Here is a 21,636-nt window from a genome sequence, read left to right on the forward strand (position 1 = left end):
GCCTGAAGTCAAGCGATCTGATACCGGAGGCAATCATTGTCCTTAGCAGGTATACATGGTCATGGCAGGAGCCAAGATGTGCTGTAAGCACTATGTTTTCTGGGTCCGTATTTCCCGTGTTCATAGCATGCGTCATGATTGTCCAGTCGACGAACCTCTCCAACGCGTCCCTGGGCTTCTCTGACACGAAGTTGTAGACATCGGAAGGGAGGTTGCTCAGAATCGAACTCGTGTTCGCTCTAATAGTTGTTGAACTACCCGGACAAAATAGATGGGGTGACCGCTCACGGCCAAGGGCTGATGCCTCAGTGAGCGGTGATCCATGATGTGAAATACTCACTGAGCAAACACCTGAGCGCCCTCATTAAAGCGGCAGTGTCCCAAAGAGGAAGTTTACGATTGTCCTAGAAAATCTATTACGTATAGGTGCATATATAAGTAGACTAAGTCGATATCATCGAGGTGTATAGCCCAAACAGGAAGGAAACCTTGGGACAACACTGGGCATGTTTCTGTTTCACTCTAACGGGTAGGTTGAAACAGCCTCGTGTATGTTCAGAAAATAGTCCTCTGGAAATTTGATGGAACGCGGTGGCTGATGACCACTCCTCGAACCAAGTGGCGTTCTAGTTCGTGCCAACGGAACTGTAGACTGTTGGAAATCCTAGTTAGAGAAATTAAGGTTACGGAAAGACCCCAGAGAGAAACCTCTACTTACTACTAAGATCGTTAGAGCGAACGTCAATGTTTGATAGAAGAGGTGTCGACATTGGGGTATGTAATTGATGAGTGATCGGCGGAGACAAGGTAAGAAGAGGGGCGTGACGTGCGGGCCAGCACAGTAGAGGAATATTGCTCTTACCACGATCGGAATTAAAACGTCCCAAACATGTGGGGTACGAGCATGATCCCGCAAGGCCTCCCTTAAGAATCACCTTGGACCGGTTTATTAAGTCTTAGCAATGTCCTCCATTGATAATAGAGAGCACAGGTCACATTTATCCACCAATCCCGTTGCGGCATCAGGGTGTCGTGTTGCGAAACACAACTACAAATACTAGGGTACCGCGGGCAGACAACTCTCATACCATTCTGGGTAAGAATATCAACAATATAGATTGGACTGCTGTCGTCATGTACAACAATCCGATTATTCCCGGATTTAATCCCGACCCTTCCATTATCCGCGTGAAGAATGACTTTTTCCTCGTAACATCCTCCTTTGAATATTTCCCAGGAGCTCCGATATACCACAGCACCGATCTGATACGCTGGACCCTGATCGGCCACGCACTGACCAGGCGCAGTCAGATTCACATCCAGACCCCAGAACCTGGCGGTGGAGTTTGGGCGACCACCCTGCGATACCATGACGGTGTCTACTACATAATTGCGGCCAGCTTCGAGCGCTACCGCCCACAGGACGATGATCGTGTTTGGCCGCGTGGGTTCTATGTAAAGACCGAGAACATCTGGGACTCGGGTTCCTGGTCCGACCCGGTGTTTTTCGACCAGGTCGGATTCGATCAGGATGTACGTACATCTCGTCCATAACAATACCCTACGTGGACGCCTGTTCTAACAAGAGTTTCTGAAGCTGTTTTGGGACGACGACGGCACAGTCTATCTATCATCGACCTATCGCAAACTGAATAGAACGCCGAATGCAAATCTTAAAGACTTCGCCATCCATATCGCCACTATTGATCTTGCTAGCGGTACTTCCACCTCAGAACCGAAGCTCATCCGAGAGTCTACCTCTGGTGTCTCGGAGGGATCGCATATATTTAAGCGCGGAAAATACTATTATCTTTTTACTGCCGAAGGGGGCACAGAAAGCGGCCATTGTGAATGGGTGAGTCGCAGTGAGACAGGCCCGTTCGGCCCGTGGGAAGTGGGGCCGAATAACCCACTCTGGAGAAATGGAATCAATGATGAGGTGCAAAATACTGGGCATGCAGACTTGGTAGAAGATGCACAGGGAAGATGGTGGGCTGTTTTGCTGGGTGTTCGACCGGTACGAAAAGATGGTTACTGGGAGGAGTCTGTTTTTGGTAACTTTGCTCATTCTTTGCTTGGCCTATGCTGCAGGACTAACTCGATCGCTACTGTGACAATAGGACGCGAAACATTCCTGATACCGGTTGAATGGAAGGATGATTGGCCAATCTTCAACCGGGGCAAAAAGATCTCTCTCCAATCCGACACTCCACACCTTTATGAGTATCAACATCCCGTAGCATGGAGAGACGATTTCTCGAGCCCAGAGTTGCAGCTAGGCTGGTACCGCAAAAGTAAGCTCATGAAAGCGTTTTCAGAGATATCGAACTGAGACTGGTACCTTTAGACACCCCCATGAGGACAGACTACTCGCTCACAGAGCGACCAAACCACCTCCGTCTACATGGTGGACCGTATAACCTCTCCGTTCCCAGCTGCCCAACTCTATTTCTCCGGAAACAGATCCACCATTACTGCACCTGGGAGACGAAATTATCTTTCAGCCCTGAGTCACAACATACAGAAGCTGGAACTGTCGTCTGGTGGAACTACTTCACATACAGCAGTATAGGGATCCGGCTCTCCCCTACCAAGGAAGGGGCACGTATTGTGCGATTCCGACCGGCTGAGGGAGAGGTCATTGATCGAGAACTACGAAGCGCAGTGTCGGATGTAGTATTCTTCATTGAATGCGGAGACCAGTATAGGTTTGGTTTCAAAGAGGTTAATGGCACTAGTTCCGAGACTCAATGGATAGGAGAGGTTCAGAACAGCACAATGACTCAGTCGCCGCCAGTCGGTGCACCTTTTACCGGGATGATGCTCGGACTGTACGCTTTCGGAGAACGACAACGCTGTTTGTTACCGGCAGATTTTGGATACGCCGAGTTTAGATAATTGATTAGCCTTATGTACAACTCCACTGGACTGTTTGTACTGTCGATATTTCGTTTCTTACTGCAATATAATCTCTATCTAGGCGTCCTATTCGGAATTATATTGCTTCAAAGCCATCACCAATCTTATTGCATTCATCATAGAAGCCACAGTTCTTCCGAGATAAACGATATCAAGTGCTGAGCACTCCATGTTAAGCTCATGTTCTATTATCGCGGGTTCTCACAGAGGCTTTGGTCTTCTTGATCCCTGCCTGGTGTTACATTAATGGCACGGCTTTATCAGTGTAGTGAATCAAGCAGCGACTGTTTTCAAACTTCAGGGCCACTTATCATTAGCCAAGGCGACTAATGTCAAGCCACAATCTGCTACTCACGCTCGTTCTCTCTAACATGCGTACATTGTTTACATACCGACTTCAAACCGGCCCACTCTGCGGCTCTCATTAACATCTTAGGTTTGACAATATTATTCCGGCTCCGGTACCTAACCTTCGCAGACGTTAGCGGCGTTGACGTAGATGATTCCATGTGGAAGAGTGAAGTATGCTTGAGAAGTCCCCGACGAGATGGTATTACCTAAAGCCTGATACCAGTAGGTAGAGCTTGACTTCTGTGACAGTGAAGCCTTAACCGAATACGACGCTTCTTTGATGACAAGCGCCTTGGCGAATCAAGAGTTGTCACATCAAGGTGATACGAGCTTCCGGGAGACCAGTCAGATAGCGAAAGGTCAGAGCAACGCTTGTTTGCTGTTGCCTAAGCAAGGATGGGTCTCTACGTTGTCCGAAACAAATAGTAGCTTTACACTTTCGATCTTGCCAATGACATTCAGCTGATTATCTCTCCCAGCTGGTAGTTAATTTCTTCTAACCTCCCATGATTCAACGATATGTCTTTCCAGAAGTAAAAACACGGTCCTTGAAGCATTGTCTTTGGTGGGAAAAGATTCGCATCTCCTACTTCCTATGATTTACATAGGGTGCTCCTACAACCTCGCTGGTAATGAACTAAAACCTTCTAGAACATTATCTAGTAAGGTGAACATTGGGCTTTGCAGAGGCTGCGTTCCACTAGTTGATGTCTAGCTGCTCACTAGTCCATAACCATATTTCCAAATATGGCTGAGTGGAGATGAATTGCCACGCTGGATGAACAGACAAGTTCGCAATGGAGAAGCAATGAAACTTAGAAAAACCCAAAATGTATTGTTCTCAAGTAAGTCGGCTCTAAGTTCTAGCCCATAATTGCAGTCTCTAATAATAACAATGATATCACAGCACAGCGTTATCCCTGAAAAATTCAGGTGATCGACCGACCAGAACGGATTCTTATTTTTGGCTTGGGATCCACAAGAGGAATAATGTGATTGTGGTGCCCCACTGCCTTAGGCCTATCGCAGTAACGAACACGAGTACGACCGCACTAAGTTCATCTTCGCCGATCAACCAGGCCTCACTTCAAATACTTCTAATAGATTCTTTTATATAAACACCATATTCAATCAGATCATGATTTCTCTTCATCAGACCTTCTTGTTCTTGCACAATGGCTTCCAAACCTCTCCAGCGGTCGAAGTCGGATGACCTCGCCGAAATAGTAGATGCTCCTCCACCTTATACACTTATCGCAGAAGCAGGATCCAGCACGGTACAAGGTACAGTTGTCTAGCAATTCCATCGCTACAATCCACTAACAAGATAGATGACGGTCGCATCGATGTGGATCTCGACTCTCCCGCGGCAAGAACCGCTCTCAAGTTCATCCCCCGGCTCGGTGAAGACGATATCATAAGCCCACCGCCTACCTACTCAAGGCCAGTGGAATGCGATATTAAACTTAACATTGTCATTCATGTCGTGGGGAGCCGAGGTGATGTTCAACCTTTTATTGCGCTGGGGAATGAATTGCAAAACCATGGCCATCGAGTACGGTTAGCGACACACGATGTGTTTGATTCCTTCGTTCGAAAGTCGGGTCTGGAGTTCTATCCGATAGGCGGCGATCCTGCCGAACTCATGGCATTTATGGTGAAGAACCCAGGTCTAATCCCAAACATGAAGAGTCTGAAGGCAGGGGAAATCTCACGAAAACGGGTGATGGTCCGAGAGATGCTGGAAGGATGCTGGAAGTCTTGTATTGAGGATGATCCTCGCACAGGGGCCCCGTTCGTGGCCGACGCCATCATCGCAAATCCTCCCAGCTTTGCGCATGTCCATTGTGCCCAGGCCCTAGGTGTTCCCCTACACTTGATGTTCACGATGCCTTGGAGTTCGACATCGGAGTATCCTCACCCGCTGGCTAATTTGAAATACTCGGGTAATAACGCGAGTTTCGCAAATGCCGTTTCATATGGAGTTGTGGAGTGGATGACCTGGCAAGGGTGAGATTAATTGTTCGCAGAATGGGGGTATTCGTCTAATATGCTGTATTTAGGCTCGGCGATGTGATCAACGACTGGAGGGAAACCATTGACCTCGAACGGGTTCCACTCACGGAAGGGCCGAGCCTTGTGCAGACACTTAAAGTACCGTTCACATATTGCTGGTCGCCAGCCTTGGTACCCAAGCCGAAGGATTGGCCGTCTTACATCGGTAATTTCCTCCAACCCTTCCTTGTTGTGCCCTACTAAGTGTCTAGATGTATGCGGCTTCTTCTTTCGTGAATTGCCGATATATACCCCTTCGTCTGAGCTAGATGCATTCCTCCGAGACGGCCCACCCCCAGTGTATATTGGCTTCGGTAGCATTGTCATTGATGATCCCCCGCGGCTCACTTCGATTCTCGAAGAGGCCGTCCGAGCGGTCGGAGTTCGTGCGATTATCTCACGAGGGTGGAGTAAGCTCGGGGGTTCTTCATCAAAAGACATCCTGTATATCGGCGACTGCCCTCATGAGTGGCTCTTCCAAAACGTGTCGGCTGTGGTACATCACGGCGGTGCGGGGACAACAGCATGCAGCCTACGCTTCGGAAAGCCCACCGCCATTGTTCTCTTCTTTGGAGATCAGCCCTTCTGGGGTAAGATGATCGCGGCGTCTGGTGCCGGCCCTGAGCCAATCCCACAGAAGTCTTTGACGGCTGAAAACCTCGCTGAAGCAATCCAATACTGCCTTACTCCTCAAGCAAAGGAGGCCGCTAAAGACATTTCGAATAAAATGCAATACGAGGCTGGCGTCAAAGCAGCTGTCGAATCCTTCCATCGAAATCTCCCATTAGACCGCATGCGCTGCCAGGTTATTCCCGACCAGCCTGCGTCATGGATCTACAAGAAGTCTGCAAAGCCTGTCTTCCTCTCCAAATTAGCCGCTCAGATTTTACTAGATCACTTACGGATTGAGTCCAAGAATTTACAGTCGTATGATCCCACTCGTCCCAATCATCTTATCACCCAAGCTAACGTGACAGACACGAAATCCGTCCTATAATCATAACCAATCGCCGATATGATCCGATCACAAGCACAACCTCAGCAACGATAGGCTACGGTACAGATATGCTAAGAGCCACATCGGATATGTTCCTGAAACCATACCAAGAGCTGAAGAGTCGATCCAACACGACAACTCCAGCAGCAACCAACACCGAAGATCCTCTCTCGAAAGTCGACTCGCAAACCACAACTGCCAGCGGCAAGAACAAGGTAGACTGGGATGCCACAGGAGCGGCGATAGGCGCCGGTGCAGCAGGATTCGGCAAGTTTATGAAGCACGTTTACAAGGGAGTCATTGTCGACATTCCGCTAGCTGCTACGGAAGGCCTCCGAGCCGTGCCTCGTCTATACGGTGAAGAGGTGGAAGATTATGCTGTCCGCGACTGGAAAAGCGGTGCTATCGCGGGTGGCAAGAATTTCACTCAAGGGATGCGGGAAGGCTTCACCGATATATTCACGCAGACTCACAAGGGAGCCAAGGAAGAGGGTGCGGTGGGAATGGCTAAGGGCTTCCTGAAAGGAACACTTAGTATTGGTACTAAAGTACCATCAGGTAGGCTAGTCCTATCTTTTTTAAAGAAGCTTGCTGACCCTTGGATAGCTGCCCTCGGTCTCGTGGCTTATCCAGCTCATGGAATAACCAAGAGCCTACACACGGTGATCAGGTCAAAGACGAGGAAGCAAATCGTCCAAGCGCGACTTCGAGAGGGCCAATATATCGCGCGAAAGGTTGCAAAGCCTGGAATCGATCACGCCTTAGTAATGCAGACTTTCGATGCTCTGAAGAATGCGGATACAAGTTGATCATTTGAGGAATTTGTAACAGGGGATCTGCAACACCATCAAGCGTCGCATCTGCTTCAAGCTTTTGGGATATGCATATTTGAAAACACAAACACAACTTCTGCGCAGGCAGCGGAACGAATTTTCACAGCTTTGGGACCGAAAGAGCCTAGAGTTATTTAGATCTTGGCTGTGTTTAAGCGCCCTTTCGGCGCACCGGGTCTATTCGTCGGTATGCATTGCAGTACTAGCCTACTAGGAAGCTAAAGGCTATTCAAAATTATATAGCAGTTCTCATATAAGGTATAACAGAATAAATTACTTAAGGATCCTAATCCTCTGTGCGATTCTAGTATAAATATATTATATATTAGGGCAGCCAGTAGCCCGCCAGTACCTTATTTATAGAAAAATATAGTTATTTAAAATAATTACTATTATAACTACGGAGTATATATCTTCGGAGGTGGACTAGTCGATAATCCGGACATTTGAACTATTATAATTGGTAAATAATGCAGTGGGACCTAAAAAATAGATCTAATTGGCTGGATAATAGTACGTTGCTGTTAGTAAGCTGGTAAAATTTCTTGGTTGACTGTAAGCCAGATTTAAGTCCGCCGTATTCCCCGTTATGATCCACTTTATGGTAAGCAGTACACATTTTCATTCAGCACCAAGATCCGTTGGATGAACCCACCTTTGGGGGTTTTCTCATATACTGCGTAAAACCAAAGTTGAGTCAATGACGGCTTTCATGCGAATCATCATAGCGAGTCAGCAACGTGCATTAGCGTACACAACGTCCCTGACGAAGGACCCACTTGGTGCAACTACTCCGAGTACACTGCCTACGGAGTATATGTACTCCCAATCTTGGAACAATTCTCATTCCCTCATCAGTTCATTCCTTGCTTTCTCCTAACCATCATACCACAGACTTCTTTGACCCCTTTCAACCATGGGCTTCCCAACTGCACCTAAGCCCAAGACCCTCCTGGGCTTGCATCGCATCCTGTCTCCCTCTGCTGGAGTCAAGGTATCGCCCATTTGTCTCGGTGGCATAAGCATCGGCAACGAATGGAGGTTCTACACTGGCAAGAATGAAGAACCTTTCAAGCTCCTAGATGCCTTCTACGATATGGGAGGAAACTTTATCGACACCGCCAGCAACTATAACAACCAAACGTCGGAAACACTCATCGGCCAGTGGATGGAGGAGCGCGGTGTCAGAGATCAGATGGTCATTGCCACCAAGTACACTGCCGGCTATCGTGCCTTTAGCGAGGACCCAGAGCCCCTGCAGACAAACTTTACCGGTAACTCTGCCAAGAGCATGCACGTTTCGGTCCGTGATAGTCTGAAGAAGCTGAGGACCGACTATATCGACCTTTTGTACGTCCACTGGTGGGACTATGCAACTCCTGTGGAAGAGGTTATGAGGGGCCTTCATGTCCTTGTTATGCAAGGAAAGGTACTCTACCTCGGAATTAGCAACACCCCTGCTTGGATTGTTGTCAAGGCCAACGCCTGTAGGTCTTCTTTTCCTTCTTTTCCCCTCAGAAGTGACTATAGCACTAACCTGAATAGACGCAAAACAACATGGCCTGACCCCCTTCTCTGTCTACCAGGGCAACTGGAACGCAGCCTTCCGCGACATGGAGGGTGATGTTATCCCCATGTGCGAGGATCAAGACATGGCGATTGTGTCTTATGGGTCATTGGGCACTGGCGCGTTGCTTACAGTTCAGCAGCGAAAGGAGAGGGAAGCCGACCCAGATGCACCGATGGGATCTGTGTCTGATATTGCCCTCAAGACCAGTGAGGTCTTGGAAAAGATTGCTGACCGAAAGGGAACGACGCTGCAAGCTATTGTGAGTTTCTGTTCCTTCCTCTTAGTCAAGCATAGAGCTAACCCAATCAGGCCCTGGCATATTTGTTCCACCAGTCCACATTTGTGTTCCCCATCGTCGGAGTCAACACTGTTGAACACATCAAGGCTATGCCTGATGCCTTGAAGGTCAAGCTTTCAAAGGAGGAAATCGACGACATCCACGCAGCTTCTCCTTACAGCCCTGGATATCCAATGACCTTTACCCAATATATGCAGCCGGTCAAGTACGATCTTTCTTGGACACCTGCAGATAACCAGCAGTACCAAATGTCTGCTTGGATTGACGCCCCTCCTAAGCGCCTGGTAGGTCTTTGAGAATTTCATGATCGAAGCGCTTCAGAGAGCTAACTCATTCTAGCCATACCAACCGAAAACCGAGTGAAACTATGTTTTTTTATGAAAGAGCTTGCAGATGGTAGCCAATCAGGCTTTGTGAGAGAGTTGAGACTCGAAGTGAAGTGATAACATTAGTAATGATAGACAAAGATCAGAAACATGACCCTGAGATGTCTGACGAGGAAACTACAGGGTGGTGGGGCATTTATGCGGGGAATCACCTGACACCCTGCGCTCAGCTCTGGACCCTATTTACTGCGAGCGAGTTGGTGCTTATAAGTCTGCCTGACTAGTTAGGCCAACTCCCTTGGCTAACGCGCGAATCGATGGTTTTCCACGTTCAAAATAGGCATTATAGGTCTGCTCAAAAGCAGATTCAGCGTTTTTGGGCGATTTAGGCATGATGGGTGCGTGTGGGCTAGAGAGACAGTAGATGGTGGAGGGGGTCTTCCCGAGCAATGAATCCGAAGAACTTCTTGCAATCCTCACACACTCTGCCTCCAATGTTAGCACTAAGGTCCTTCATTTTACAATGAGATGTTGATGCGGGTCATGCCATGGCATTATCTATATCCCTTCCCCGCAAGCAGACAAAGACAATATACCGTTCAATACGATACAATACCGGTCTGAGAAGAACGGGCCAAGCCCACAACAGTCCCCATGATTGGATGAGCCAAACCCCCAAGCAAATAAAGTGGTTCTAGCGCGTAAGCAATGTGCATTAGCGCCGGGAATAAGGGTCTTAATGATCTCATCATCCGATCTCTTCTCTACAAGATACCAGTAACCTTCCTCAAACTCCACATATAGACATACATACTAGTACTCCAAACCAAACCACCCCCACTAAAACCACCGTACATTCATTTCATTATAAAGAAATAAAGAAACAAGGCTAAAGATATCTAAAAATCAATTTCTCCCCCCTCATCGCGCGCCACCGATTCGTCGAAACCAACAACTCCGCACAACCCCCAACCACCCACGGCCACTTCCGAATAAACTCCTCGCTCACCTCCCAATTCCCCAGATCCTGCGGATCCCCCCACACTAACAGCCCGCAACTCTCGGTGCTCATATCCCAGAACCCCATGATATCCATGCAGAGCTGCTCGTCGTCGAAGTCGCCGGCGCGGATGAGATTGTCGCGCATGCGCGGGTGCGGGAAGAAGTCGAGCCAGGGATGGTGGGGGATGGATTGTTGGAGTTTGGTCGGGCGGAGAGTGAGGGGGATGGTGGAGGGGGTGGTGAAGCCGGGACGGAGGAGGGTGAAGGGGGAGATTGCGTCGTCGTCCATCCATTCGTGGTGTTTGGGCATGCCGAGGGTGGACATGATGGAGGCGAAGGCGCGGAAGACGTTCACTTTGGCGAGGGTGAGGAGGTGGTCGGAGGTTGGGGAGCCGAGGATGTAGCTCTGGTAGGCAGTTTTGCTGAAGAGGTCGAGGAGGGCGGCGGTTTGGTCGGGGGTGGGACAGTTTGATCGGGTGGTTAGGGCTGTTGTGGGTGGGGATTGTGATGAAGATGAAGATGAAGATGAAGACGCCGTGCTGGACTCGGCTCCTTCGGCATTGATGGGTAGACCGAGCTTTTCGGCTCGTTTGCGTTGGCCTGTGTGGTTTTGTTTAGTATCTGTTTCTTCGCCCTTGTATAGGTTTATAAGGTTTAGGCGAGTGAGATTTTAGCAGGTATACGCACGGTAAGCTCGCTGGTTGATCCTGTTCTGGCGCCGTCGCCGTTCCTTTGAGTCCGTGAGACCCTTCCAGTCATCGGGTCCCTTTTTTTGTGTCCGAATGGGTATAAGCTGATCGGAATCGCGCTTGGGGAGCTCGCTTGCGGGCGCCATTGTTGGGTGTGGATGCTCGGGACGAAACTATGGAGCGTAAGTCGACGGTCTTATGCGTTTCGCTGACGGACCTTCTCTGGGTCGGAGTTAAGCCTAGTGGAGATCTTTGTGGGGCTGCCGGTCTCCGTATCGTTATTACCGGTATGCCGTACGAGTCCGGACTGGGTATGGTTGGACAGATAGCCTTAGTATCAAGCTCACGAGAGATAACATTGGAACAGTAAAGTAACTGGAATACGGTTCCTGTCCAATTCTATTTTTACTCCCCACCTCCTCTATACCCAGATCTATAATATTATATAATAGTACTGTATGTTGAGCTAGTAGTACTTGTAAATTAGATTTATCGTAGTCCTGGGCATCATTGTAACATCCCTAGACCTTTATTTTGGACATATGATCTCTTCCTGGACATTCTTCTTCGATGCTTAATCCTGTATTCTAGTAATAGGCTACAAATGCATTCTGTTCTTCTTGTATTTCGATATTACTGGGCTAATGAATGTATAAGGGGAAGAGAAGAAAGAAGCCGTTTCACATTAAGCGGGAGCAAAAGATTCGGCACCACATTCGTTTAGATTAAGTCAAGGCAATAACCGCCAAGATTGTTACATATCATATTTATTGGTAGATTTCGGCATTTATAGATTACTATTGACAAGGATGAAGTTGTTATTAACCAGATAGTTCAAGCGTCATTGACAGAATTGTGTTTGAGGCGGCACATGTGGATATTCACGGGTTGCTAATAAGTTTATGTGAGGAATGGCTTGTAAATACTCGCTTCTACAAGTTATACAACGAAATGTGTGTTGATCCCAATCCAGCTCGGACAACCCCAAGGGTTATCAGAGAAGGGTCCAATTCTTTATATTATTAGATACAGGAAGGCAGTGAAGTATTGACTTTGACTGCCTTGCAGGGAGACAAATAGTACAACAAGAAAGCGCCCAAGATGTCCGATATCCCCTCAGATACACTGAGTATGCGCTTAGCAGGCAGGAAGAGGGTCAGTGTAGACGCAAGAGTCGCTGGGGCCAGAGCCAATCTCGCTGGGCTCACCAGAGCCCTCGGTAGCCTCGTAGGTCGTGCAGATGTCCTCGACGGAGGTGGCACAAGTGTCCGTGATAGTGGCGACATCACCGTAGTTCTCGTTGACACCGGCGAGTTTCTTGCCGTTGTAGGCCTTGACGTTGGTAATGGTGACAGAGCGCTGAGACTGGGAATCGCAGTTACCGCAGGAGCGGAAGAGCTTGCCGAAGTCGGAGACGACGAAGCCATCGATGCTGACCTCACCTTCGGCGTTGTGCTGGATAACCTTGTCCTCGGCACCCTGGGCACCACCGCCGATGACCTTGTAAGGGCCGCTACCCTTCTTGAGGGAGAGCGCGTCTGCGACACAAGTCAGTTGTCGTCCGAATGAAAATAAAATACTAGCACATACCCTCGCAGACCTTCTCCCACCAGACGTTCTCGATGGTGCAAGCACCCTCACAGTGGACACCCTCGATCTGGTCAGCACCGATAATGGCGTTCTTGAGGGTAGCACCCTCCTGGAGGATGAAGACAGCATCGCTGTCGCCACCCTCATCCTGGCCAGTGCACTCGACGCCACGGCCGTAAGTCTTCAAACCACCGTCGAAGGTCTCTCCAGCGGCGATCTCCTGGGGCTCCGAGAAAGTCTCAGTGCCAGCAGACTCGGGGATAGGGAACTCGCTGGCACCCAGTGCCATGGAGGCGAGCAGAGACAGGAGGACAGCCTTGGGAAGCATTGTAAATGATTGAAGAAGTTGGTTATTGGAAAGAAAGGATCACTCCCAGAGTGTGTTAAAGAATGGCACGAGAAGTCAATGGATAGATGCTTTTTGTCTGCTCAAATTCAAGGTTCATGGTCGTGGGGATGCAGAGGCTTTATAGCCTCAGTGTGTCTGCTATGTTACCGCAGACACCCCTCTGATCGAGTCATTGGCGGAATATAGACGCCCTTGGCTCGTTTCAATCTTTCCCTCTTGCTCTCTTCCAGGTCGAAAGCACTCTTCCGGGATAAACTGAAACAGATTACAGATACTCCGGCTCGCTAAGAATGTTCCGAAGTTTTCCCAAAGGCTTGATCTCTAGCAGATCACTTACAAAGGGCAAGTGGGACTCGATCACTAAGACTTGGAACGAACACTGACCACAAGCTTATATTAACTGTTTCACTGCCAACAATGCCAAGATACTTGCATTCAACCATTTGCCGTCTCCGCACCTCTTGGCATTAATCCTAGGTTGGGGGGAAGCTGGTAAAACCTGCGGACTTATTATGTCGGATAAGCGGTAAATGACCCTTCTCATTTAGCAGGGCCCACACTGAAGCTGCACGTTGGGAATTATTCCTGTTACGAGTCTTCCGACTGCGCAGAACCCCGGAATTACGTAGGTCTAGCATCGTGGCGCAGCAAATCGTCCGACATGCCAAGAAGTCGGAAAGTGGCCCCGGGATACTCCACACGGGTCCTGCGGACTGGGCAAGACCAACCAACAAGGGCATGTCCTTAATCAACGTGTAAAATCGTACTCCGTAAGTAGCACGTCTTTTATCATACCGAAAATAATGTGCAGGCTATACTATGTGTCGTATATACTGTGAATTGTAGTATACTCCAACTTGCTCCCGCTCAAGGATCAGATGTCTTGAATAGCTCTGGATAAGAAAGCCACCACTCTTCTAGCAAACGGAGGAGCTCTTGGGTCGCGTCATTCTACATAGTAATTGGAGGGAATACGTACGCCGTCCCATAGCGATCGGCAGCAACCATTCATTTAGTCTCCTCCTTTGGGAAGTTGAACTGCAAGTCACACCCTTCACGTCACAGCAATGGGTCCCTAATGCAACAGATACAATTTTCTCGCGGACCGAACCAAGGGACAAGAGTCATGTCCCGTAGGGTCTGGAACTTTGTTTAATCGTCAAGTTCCAGTGTTGGCTTCATAGTGGACCTTACAGCTCATAACCGAGAATGGAAATATTCGCCCTTGTGTTGATACGCCCACATCGGAATATCCGGGCCTAGGATTCCTTTAGATTCATGATACACGGGCTCTTCAGCTGGTTAGACCTGGCGCACAGCTTGATAATGCCATCGAAATATGGCTCCTATTCAATTCTTCAAATGCATCAACCAACCCAGGAAAAACAGTATACGGAACGCTAGCTGAATCATAACAGGCGGAAGAACTTCTTCTGGTAGCACTGTGTAGCATTCTTCAGTTATGGTTGAAGTCTATCCTTCAATCATATCGGCGGAGACCCCTGGTGTGTGCCGAAACCAGTGGACCTTGAAGGCGCAGTGCCGCTGCGGCCAGTTATCGTGTCCGAAAGAAGATGGATTCCACTAGCCTATGGAGCAAATCCCTAGGCTCCACATGCTATCACTAGACATCGTATGGCAGAAAGCGAGGCAAATCAGAGGAGATATAGTCTCAAACCAGAGGAGATATAGTCTCAAACCAGAGGAGATATAGTCTCAACCCTGAGAGCGCACCATCCGACGTCTTCGCTTTATCGTTTCCTTATCATCTATGTCTTCCATCACGTGTCGTATTCACTTGGTGGAAAGGCTAGAGTAATAAATCGATAAGGCCCGTGCAATATTTCTTGAAATCAAGATTCGAAGTAGGTTGTTTGTTCTCGACGTTTTTCCTCGGTATACAAGCCATCCTATGGTAATATCAAGTGAGTAATATCGACCATCCTCACTGCAAAGATCAGATCACAACTCAGGGTTTCCTCTTAACATATGCGCCAGCAAGCTCTGGAATCTGAAACTCATTGACTTCTCCATGAATCCAAGTCATACACCACCGAACCGAGTATTTTGATTTTCACAAACAATCTTGCACGCCCACAAAGCATGTTTCTATCTCTGTAATGTTGTCAGGTGAAGGGACCTCACCGGAGAGGAATTAGTTACTTTAGTAACGCAACCGTTAGCAAGTTGGCCACAGATCAACGCAAATGACGGATCCCACAACGCTCCTTATCCACTCTGATCGTCACAATGAGCGGGACAAAGTGGGCTCGCGTATAACGTTGTGGCAATACGGAGTAGACATGCCATAATCAGCTCCAGCCAAAGATGCATACTAATCATGTTTCCTCGGCCGGAATGTTAGCCCCAGTTGAGCCGGCAAAGCAAGGTATACCAAGTATATACCACCTACGTACTCCATAGAACTATTTATGCACGTTGTGGACTATTGGTGGAACCTCTCCGAGCTTTCCAGAAAAGCCTTCCTCTCGCTCTACATAGTAAGGTTATTAGTGTTGTAACGTTTTCAGTAGTAGTGTATATGGGGGGTTTGGGCTCACTAACTGAGAATTAAAGGTTAGCAAAGGGGTCATTTACAAGTTCGGTACGACAGGCACCTGTAGGATGTGTGCACTTGAGGCGCTTCAATGCGCCCTATTCAATAATATTTTTGTATTAGCGGACATCCGAGGATATCCCGACAGGCTTTAGCAAAATTATTGAGAGCCTGCCTTGGTTTGAGTGCACAGACTCAGGAGTGATGCCGAGTTTGTGGGACAGAAAGGGGTGGTTGTTTTATTAGCTATTGGCCCCGTGTAACTTCTAAATAGCTCATGAGGCCTCTCGATCTAGTGGGGAATAGTCGACGCTTCCTAGACACAGATAAGGACAAAACCGAACAGGATATCACCTGATCCCTGACACGCGAAGTATGGTATTTGCTTTCAGGTCGGCCTTGGTCTGAGCACAGAAGGAACAGCGAGGCGACCTGCCTGTATGATAAGGCGAACGTATATTAACTGACGAAGCGAGATGCATTTTCTATCAGATCGCATTCCAGAAAATCAGTGGAAAATCAGACTGTATAGTGTATGATAGTTTATTTTCATATAAAGTCCTGGACTTTCACCCGAGACGCCTGAGGTGCGCTGGGATTCATAAGTATCAGCCCTATTATACAAATATTAACGAAGTATTAGCACGATTAGGTTGATAATACCAAATGCGCTGGCCTTCCTATTGTTCACACAACACAATTAGCGGAAAGGAGTATAGCTTCCGAGTCGAGTTTGGCTATAGCACAGAAACCCTAGTCTTGCATTATCTCAGGCTGCTAAACAAGCCAGCTTGAGGAGTGGCACTATTCCTCCCGTTCGGCATCGGGAAGACTTTGATCTTTCGTCAATCTTGGGTTGCGAATGCAAAGAGAAAAGATGATGAGAGGGACTGTCAGGCATATACCAGTGATGCAAAGGATACGCTGGACCTCTTTGTATGCTAGAATGACAGCTTCCCGCTCAGGTGTTCCGACAGGGTATGAAACGATAAAGTCAAAAGGCTTTCCAAAAGCCAGATCGGTAAGAGTTTCATTTGCACCACCAAGATGCTTAGTGAGCTCTTTACCCATCCTCTGTCTCCATACAGCGCCAGAAATTGTACCTCCTATAGCGCTTCCGATGTTGTACACCGCCAGGTACAGACCAGTGATCACAGCAAGATCTGTAATGTTTAGACTAGATCGTTCAATTGAGAGGTTTTTACTCACGCTCGTGTTTCGTTGCAGCCTGTATACTTGCTTGGGCGGGATATGGGAACATACCGCCAGCTGACAACATAAATTAGTTTGAGCTAATCATCTTAGCCATTGCACAACGTACCAATACCCAAAAGTATCTCTCCGCCGATAATGCCAGAGTAGCTTGAGCTACCTGTTCCTCCGCGGAACTGTATAAGGATGCCGAAAGCTACTGCGAAAAGAATGGTTCCGGCAACTATGAAAGGCTTCAGCTGTTTTACCTTGACAATGATCGCCCCGAGTATACACCCAGTTATAACGGATGCAAAGCTAGTGATGTCAGAGGGGTCTAAAATAAAGATTTCATGGCTATAGCAAACCTGTATAGAGACGAGATACGTGTTGCACTGAGGACACTTTGGTCAAATGCGACTTGCAACACGGTGTAGAGGTATGTTCCCTGCAACGACCAAGCTACGATGTTATTAGCATAGTATTTAGACACCAGACACACATCGATATACCTAAGTTGAGCATGGTTGCTATGCCGAGGGCTCCCCAAACCGCGCGGTCCTTGAGCAGCTACATCTTGTCAGTGACTGCTCGAGAAATAATGCGCAACCGCTTACTTTGAAGGGAACCATGGGATACCGAGCATAAGAACGCTCCCAAATGACAAACAGGGGCAGACAGAATAGACCTATAATTAGCGGTGCCAAAATCTTCGCAGTCTTCCATTGCTCGGCCGCGGAACGGGCGATCGTGAATGGAACAAGAATCAAGGCTAAGAAAGCAATCAAAAGCAGGATGCCCACCACGTCCAGGTACCAAAACAATTCTTTAGCGAATTTCCCTGCGCCGAGAAGCCGAATGGGATGCTGGTATGTCTCGACACTGGCCGTCTTGGCTTTACGGTGTCCAACAAGCAGCGTCGCAAAGAGAGGGATGGTGCAAACTGACATGAATCAGAGAAGATCCCAATTTTACAGGGCATTTACCTACTAGGGAATATGATTGCAAACATCGCAATGCCCCAGCGCCAGCTGGTGACCCCCAACACGGCAGAGGCAATGTCGCCACTGACCCAGGTATTTATAATGAACGGAGTCGCAGGGATATAGGAGAAGAGCAGACGGGATCGAAGCGAAGTCATATCTGCTACTAGAACCTCAACAAGTAGAATAATAGTCGTATATCCGATCTAAAGACGAAGTTCCAGTCAGAGTTCATCGTATACAACTCGCGAAGAGAATAAAATACCTGGTATAGAACAGCACCCGCACAGAAAGTCTCAACATTGTCCGCACAGGCCTCAACGATAGTCCCTGGGTACGTCAGCAGCGTCCAACATCCAATAAACTGGCAATCTCTACCGATAGTGTAGAAGAAAACCGAGAGCAGAATCAGCTCAACTCTCCCGAAGACGTCGGCGATTTTCGCAGCTGTTGGCTGTTACGCTAAGTGTCAGTGAATGATAGCAGACAAGATGCAATGGCTTACTTGTGCGGCAGCTGCAATAACGTTACGCAAAACATTGATCGTGGTAAGCAAACTGTGTTGGGCATAGCTACTTGTTGCCAGAGGCTATCGACATTAGTTCCTTGACAAAAAATAAATCACAGCAGGTAATGTACCTGATAAGTCACTCGCAGCTGTCCATCCAAGCCATAGACATAGGCTACCAAAAAGATCCCGAAGAACAGAAAGACACGAGCTACAATGCCCAGTTGCGATGAGATAGCTGCGATACGTTTGACACCTGGATTTTTGAACTCGACTTCCTGCTGAAGTTCGCGAGATTGGACAGCATCATGAATATGTGGATTCTTTTCGGTGGACATTTTGCACTGCCCTCGTCGTTATCGGTGTATGAGGGCAGAGGGCGAGGGGAAAACGTTGTTAAGCCTTTATCATGAGGTAAGGGGGGAAGGGGAAGCATTTAAACTTAAAACAAAAAAAAAAAAAAAAAACACTACATCCATGTCTGAACGTGACCAAAGAGAATACGATGACAACAAAGGTGAGCGAATCATATCTGATAAGACATCTGCAAGCGTTCTTTCTTGGGTCGTAGTCTCGAAATTTTCCGGCATGACCGAGAAATTGCCTAGGAATCTAAAGTTCTAGAGCGGCTGGGACAGGGAAAATTGCCTCGAAAGACACCAAGAATGTCTGGTTCCCAAGGCGTGGCATGGAATGATCTCGTGTTTCGCTCACAGGCATTGGCTGGGAAAGCCCGCCAAGCCCGCATTTCGGTCCCTGAGTGGGACCCGCTTTATCAATCTAATCAGATACCCACCAACAAAGAATATACATAAAGCTCACCGTTGACAAAAATAAATGTCATGTTTTGCTCTCACCTCTTCCTATCCCAGGGGTAGGTCTAGTCTTAGAACTATGGAAGTTAACCAGGATGCTTTGTGCGGAGGCCCTCGGTCAGAATTGAGGACGGCGCTGGTGAAGATATTCGGTTACCAAATTGCCAAGTGAGCTGACCCGGAGATTACTCCACCGATACCTTGGCACGTTTATACTTTTCACCTCTTTGTGTTCTCTCTATTAGCATGCCCCAATTAAACGACACCCTGTCGTACAATAGAAAAAATTTGGATGATGGGTCCAGGTCAAGACCGGCATCGGCATCGCTATGATGGTTCGACGTTAAAACGCGCACCCCGATACTATGGCACCATGACGCTCTTCGCAGAAATATTCTATGAGCCGACCCAAGCGCTATGGCTATAGACCTTCGCAGTATGAACCATGCCGAGCGCCCATAAATATCAAAAGAATATACTCCCCAGTATTGAGGATTTTTGGCGGAAACCGACGAAGTTTATTGGCGACCGGATATGCTTAGATATAAAGGAGCAAGCAAAAGCACAAAGGAGGCCGTACAAGGGGCCGGCTATGGTAGCAAGTTGCATGCCGTAGCCGATTGATGAAGGCTGATAGCAGACCAGCTTATGACCAGGAAATACGGTCAGGATGATAATGGAAGCTCATGAGACATGCCGCAAACAAGTGGAGGCTGGGTAGAAAGCTGAGGAATTCTGTCGAAGCCATTTATAGGCGAGGCAAATGTGTGCATATTTGGTTGATAAAACTGGTAACTGTCTATCTTTGCGCGATAGATGTTTCAAGGAGGGATCGTCTGTGAGATAGTCTTGCGTTCAAAATCTCGCCTCTCCCACTCAGTCGAGTCTCGGTGTTTTCTGGCTATATCATCAGCAGAATATGGTCATGCGAAGCGACTCGCGGAAGCCTTTGAATAATACCTAAGTAAAGGTATTCCCAGGCTAGCAACGGTAATCATTCTTGCACAGAGAAGCCACGGCATGCAGATGAGCGGGCCACTAAATCGATCACGCAATGAGGACTTTGTTGCTAGTAGGCTCACGTCTTTCGATGTCCTCTCTATGCCAACATAGCCCAGACCGACATTCGGCTATCGCCATATGCAGGCGCTATTTCCATCGCATGGTGATCAACGGGACAGGATAGGAATATATGGAGCCAAAACATGTTTTTACAACTAACGTTATAGATTCTTTACGTCTTTGCTGCCTTCTGCGGGCCCGCTTGTGTAGTGAAGGCTGGGTAAGTCGCAAGATTTCTACGGAACTCAAGCAAAGGGCTCTAGAGACTATGTTCGATATCTGACCGCGGTTGACCAGCCTCTAGTTTCTCTGCTTTCATTTTCATCTCATCTCATCAAGGTCCTCCAGATGGCCACCCTCGCTCTGAAGTATCAGCTGCGTACCTCAAGCTAAACATTAGCATCAACTGTGCTGAAGGTCAGGCTGAAGCGGGCCTTGCTTCGAAGCTGTCGTGATTGGATTAAGGCGGCATGTTTCCTGGTGACAGCGACGTCCGGTTTCTCGTTCACCACCGGGGCGGAGCAGATTAACCTAACACACAAAGGCTTATTAAGCACTTCGTGACTGAGAGCCAACTTAAATGCCCCGAAAGAATTATGGCCATCTATCCGCATGTGCAGGATACGTCAATGAATGCTGTGGGCCCTATCAAGAAAAATATCAAGTACGGATGTCTCATACTACAAGTAGGAGGCAACCAAAAGTCCTTCCCTTGAAGGGGCAAGGCTTAAGTGCCTCGATCTTGCAAAAATCAATATGCAGACTTCAACGGGACGCCCACTACATTAATGCAAATGTTCAGTGGTTTAATTATGGTGAATTTCTGAGTAATTCGGTTCTCGCCGTAGTGTCAATGGGGTTGTAGAGTGACACACATTGTAGGATGCCTCCTGCTGCTAAAGTGTCTAAAACTTTATCAGAAAGCGACCCAGCCGACATTTCGTGGACCTCTTCTTACCATCTCTGCCCCGTCCTTATACTTCCCAGTTTTCTCTCAGTTCAGGCCATTGTTGACTATATTTTCCAGGCATGAAGAGCTCAACCTTTCAAGTTGTAATGTGAAACTCAAATGCGCATAAAAGCTTGTACAAGAGCGATACAGGCCCTAACATTAAGGTCTAATTTGAGACAAGCTCTTCTCCGGAGCCTGTTACTTTGCTGCACATCTGTGTTCGGTAGGCACAGCACGAAAGCATACGACCATTTCCTCGCAAGCTCTTGGAGATGCGTATTGTCTCAATGTTAGTGGCTAGCTGTACCTAGGATAGTCCAGCGACTGTACAGCGAGCCAAGGCAGTACCCAAGTATTAGACGCACGTCGCGGAATGAGAGTATAGATATTTCGCTTGCAAACATAGCGGACATCCTACTTTTGAGCCAAGAAGCACTCAGAAAGCCGAACCTATACTCAGTCGAAATACAAGTGACGATACCGAGACATGAATGGTTCAAACGCGATGCTATATCTTCCGTTAAACAGGACTTACCCAAAATTCAGATCCAGAGTAATAGAAGACTGACCATCATGTCGACCAGTAGTT

The 21,636-nt window shown here is 47.9% G+C and overlaps 6 protein-coding genes across 6 annotated transcripts; 3 read left to right on the forward strand and 3 right to left on the reverse strand.

Annotated features, from left to right (window-relative positions):
• Positions 1-1,134: 1,134 nt before the first annotated feature.
• AO090005000476 (uncharacterized protein) lies at positions 1,135-3,081 on the forward strand (the record flags this gene model as incomplete). Its single annotated transcript, XM_023234087.1, has 6 exons — positions 1,135-1,533; positions 1,680-1,855; positions 1,962-2,017; positions 2,121-2,294; positions 2,348-2,857; positions 2,981-3,081. 6 exons carry the CDS (start codon positions 1,135-1,137, stop codon positions 3,079-3,081), a joined length of 1,416 nt encoding a protein of 471 aa, XP_023088973.1.
• Positions 3,082-4,408: 1,327 nt separating this feature from the next.
• Positions 4,409-7,131, forward strand: AO090005000475 (glycosyltransferase; the record flags this gene model as incomplete). Its single annotated transcript, XM_023234088.1, has 5 exons — positions 4,409-4,474; positions 4,544-5,280; positions 5,334-5,343; positions 5,399-6,252; positions 6,303-7,131. 5 exons carry the CDS (start codon positions 4,409-4,411, stop codon positions 7,129-7,131), a joined length of 2,496 nt encoding a protein of 831 aa, XP_023088972.1.
• A 940-nt stretch (positions 7,132-8,071) lies between these two features.
• On the forward strand, positions 8,072-9,319 carry AO090005000474 (uncharacterized protein; the record flags this gene model as incomplete). Its single annotated transcript, XM_001817482.3, has 3 exons — positions 8,072-8,642; positions 8,701-8,984; positions 9,035-9,319. The coding sequence occupies 3 exons, from the start codon at positions 8,072-8,074 to the stop codon at positions 9,317-9,319; spliced, it is 1,140 nt and encodes a 379-aa protein (XP_001817534.3).
• A 919-nt stretch (positions 9,320-10,238) lies between these two features.
• On the reverse strand, positions 10,239-11,186 carry AO090005000473 (DUF3425 domain-containing protein; the record flags this gene model as incomplete). Its single annotated transcript, XM_001817481.3, has 2 exons — positions 10,239-10,951; positions 11,039-11,186. The coding sequence occupies 2 exons, from the start codon at positions 11,184-11,186 to the stop codon at positions 10,239-10,241; spliced, it is 861 nt and encodes a 286-aa protein (XP_001817533.1).
• Positions 11,187-12,177: 991 nt separating this feature from the next.
• On the reverse strand, positions 12,178-12,958 carry AO090005000472 (pectate lyase; the record flags this gene model as incomplete). Its single annotated transcript, XM_001817480.1, has 2 exons — positions 12,178-12,578; positions 12,631-12,958. 2 exons carry the CDS (start codon positions 12,956-12,958, stop codon positions 12,178-12,180), a joined length of 729 nt encoding a protein of 242 aa, XP_001817532.1.
• Positions 12,959-16,340: 3,382 nt separating this feature from the next.
• On the reverse strand, positions 16,341-18,556 carry sit1 (putative siderochrome-iron transporter Sit1; the record flags this gene model as incomplete). The annotated part of the gene is made up of 11 exons (XM_001817479.3): positions 16,341-16,699; positions 16,746-16,805; positions 16,858-17,045; positions 17,096-17,189; positions 17,240-17,297; positions 17,345-17,670; positions 17,718-17,916; positions 17,976-18,040; positions 18,089-18,164; positions 18,216-18,299; positions 18,350-18,556. 11 exons carry the CDS (start codon positions 18,554-18,556, stop codon positions 16,341-16,343), a joined length of 1,716 nt encoding a protein of 571 aa, XP_001817531.1.
• Positions 18,557-21,636: the final 3,080 nt, after the last annotated feature.

This window comes from Aspergillus oryzae, chromosome 1 (assembly GCF_000184455.2).
Source record: "Aspergillus oryzae RIB40 DNA, chromosome 1".
Taxonomy (NCBI): domain Eukaryota; kingdom Fungi; phylum Ascomycota; class Eurotiomycetes; order Eurotiales; family Aspergillaceae; genus Aspergillus; species Aspergillus oryzae.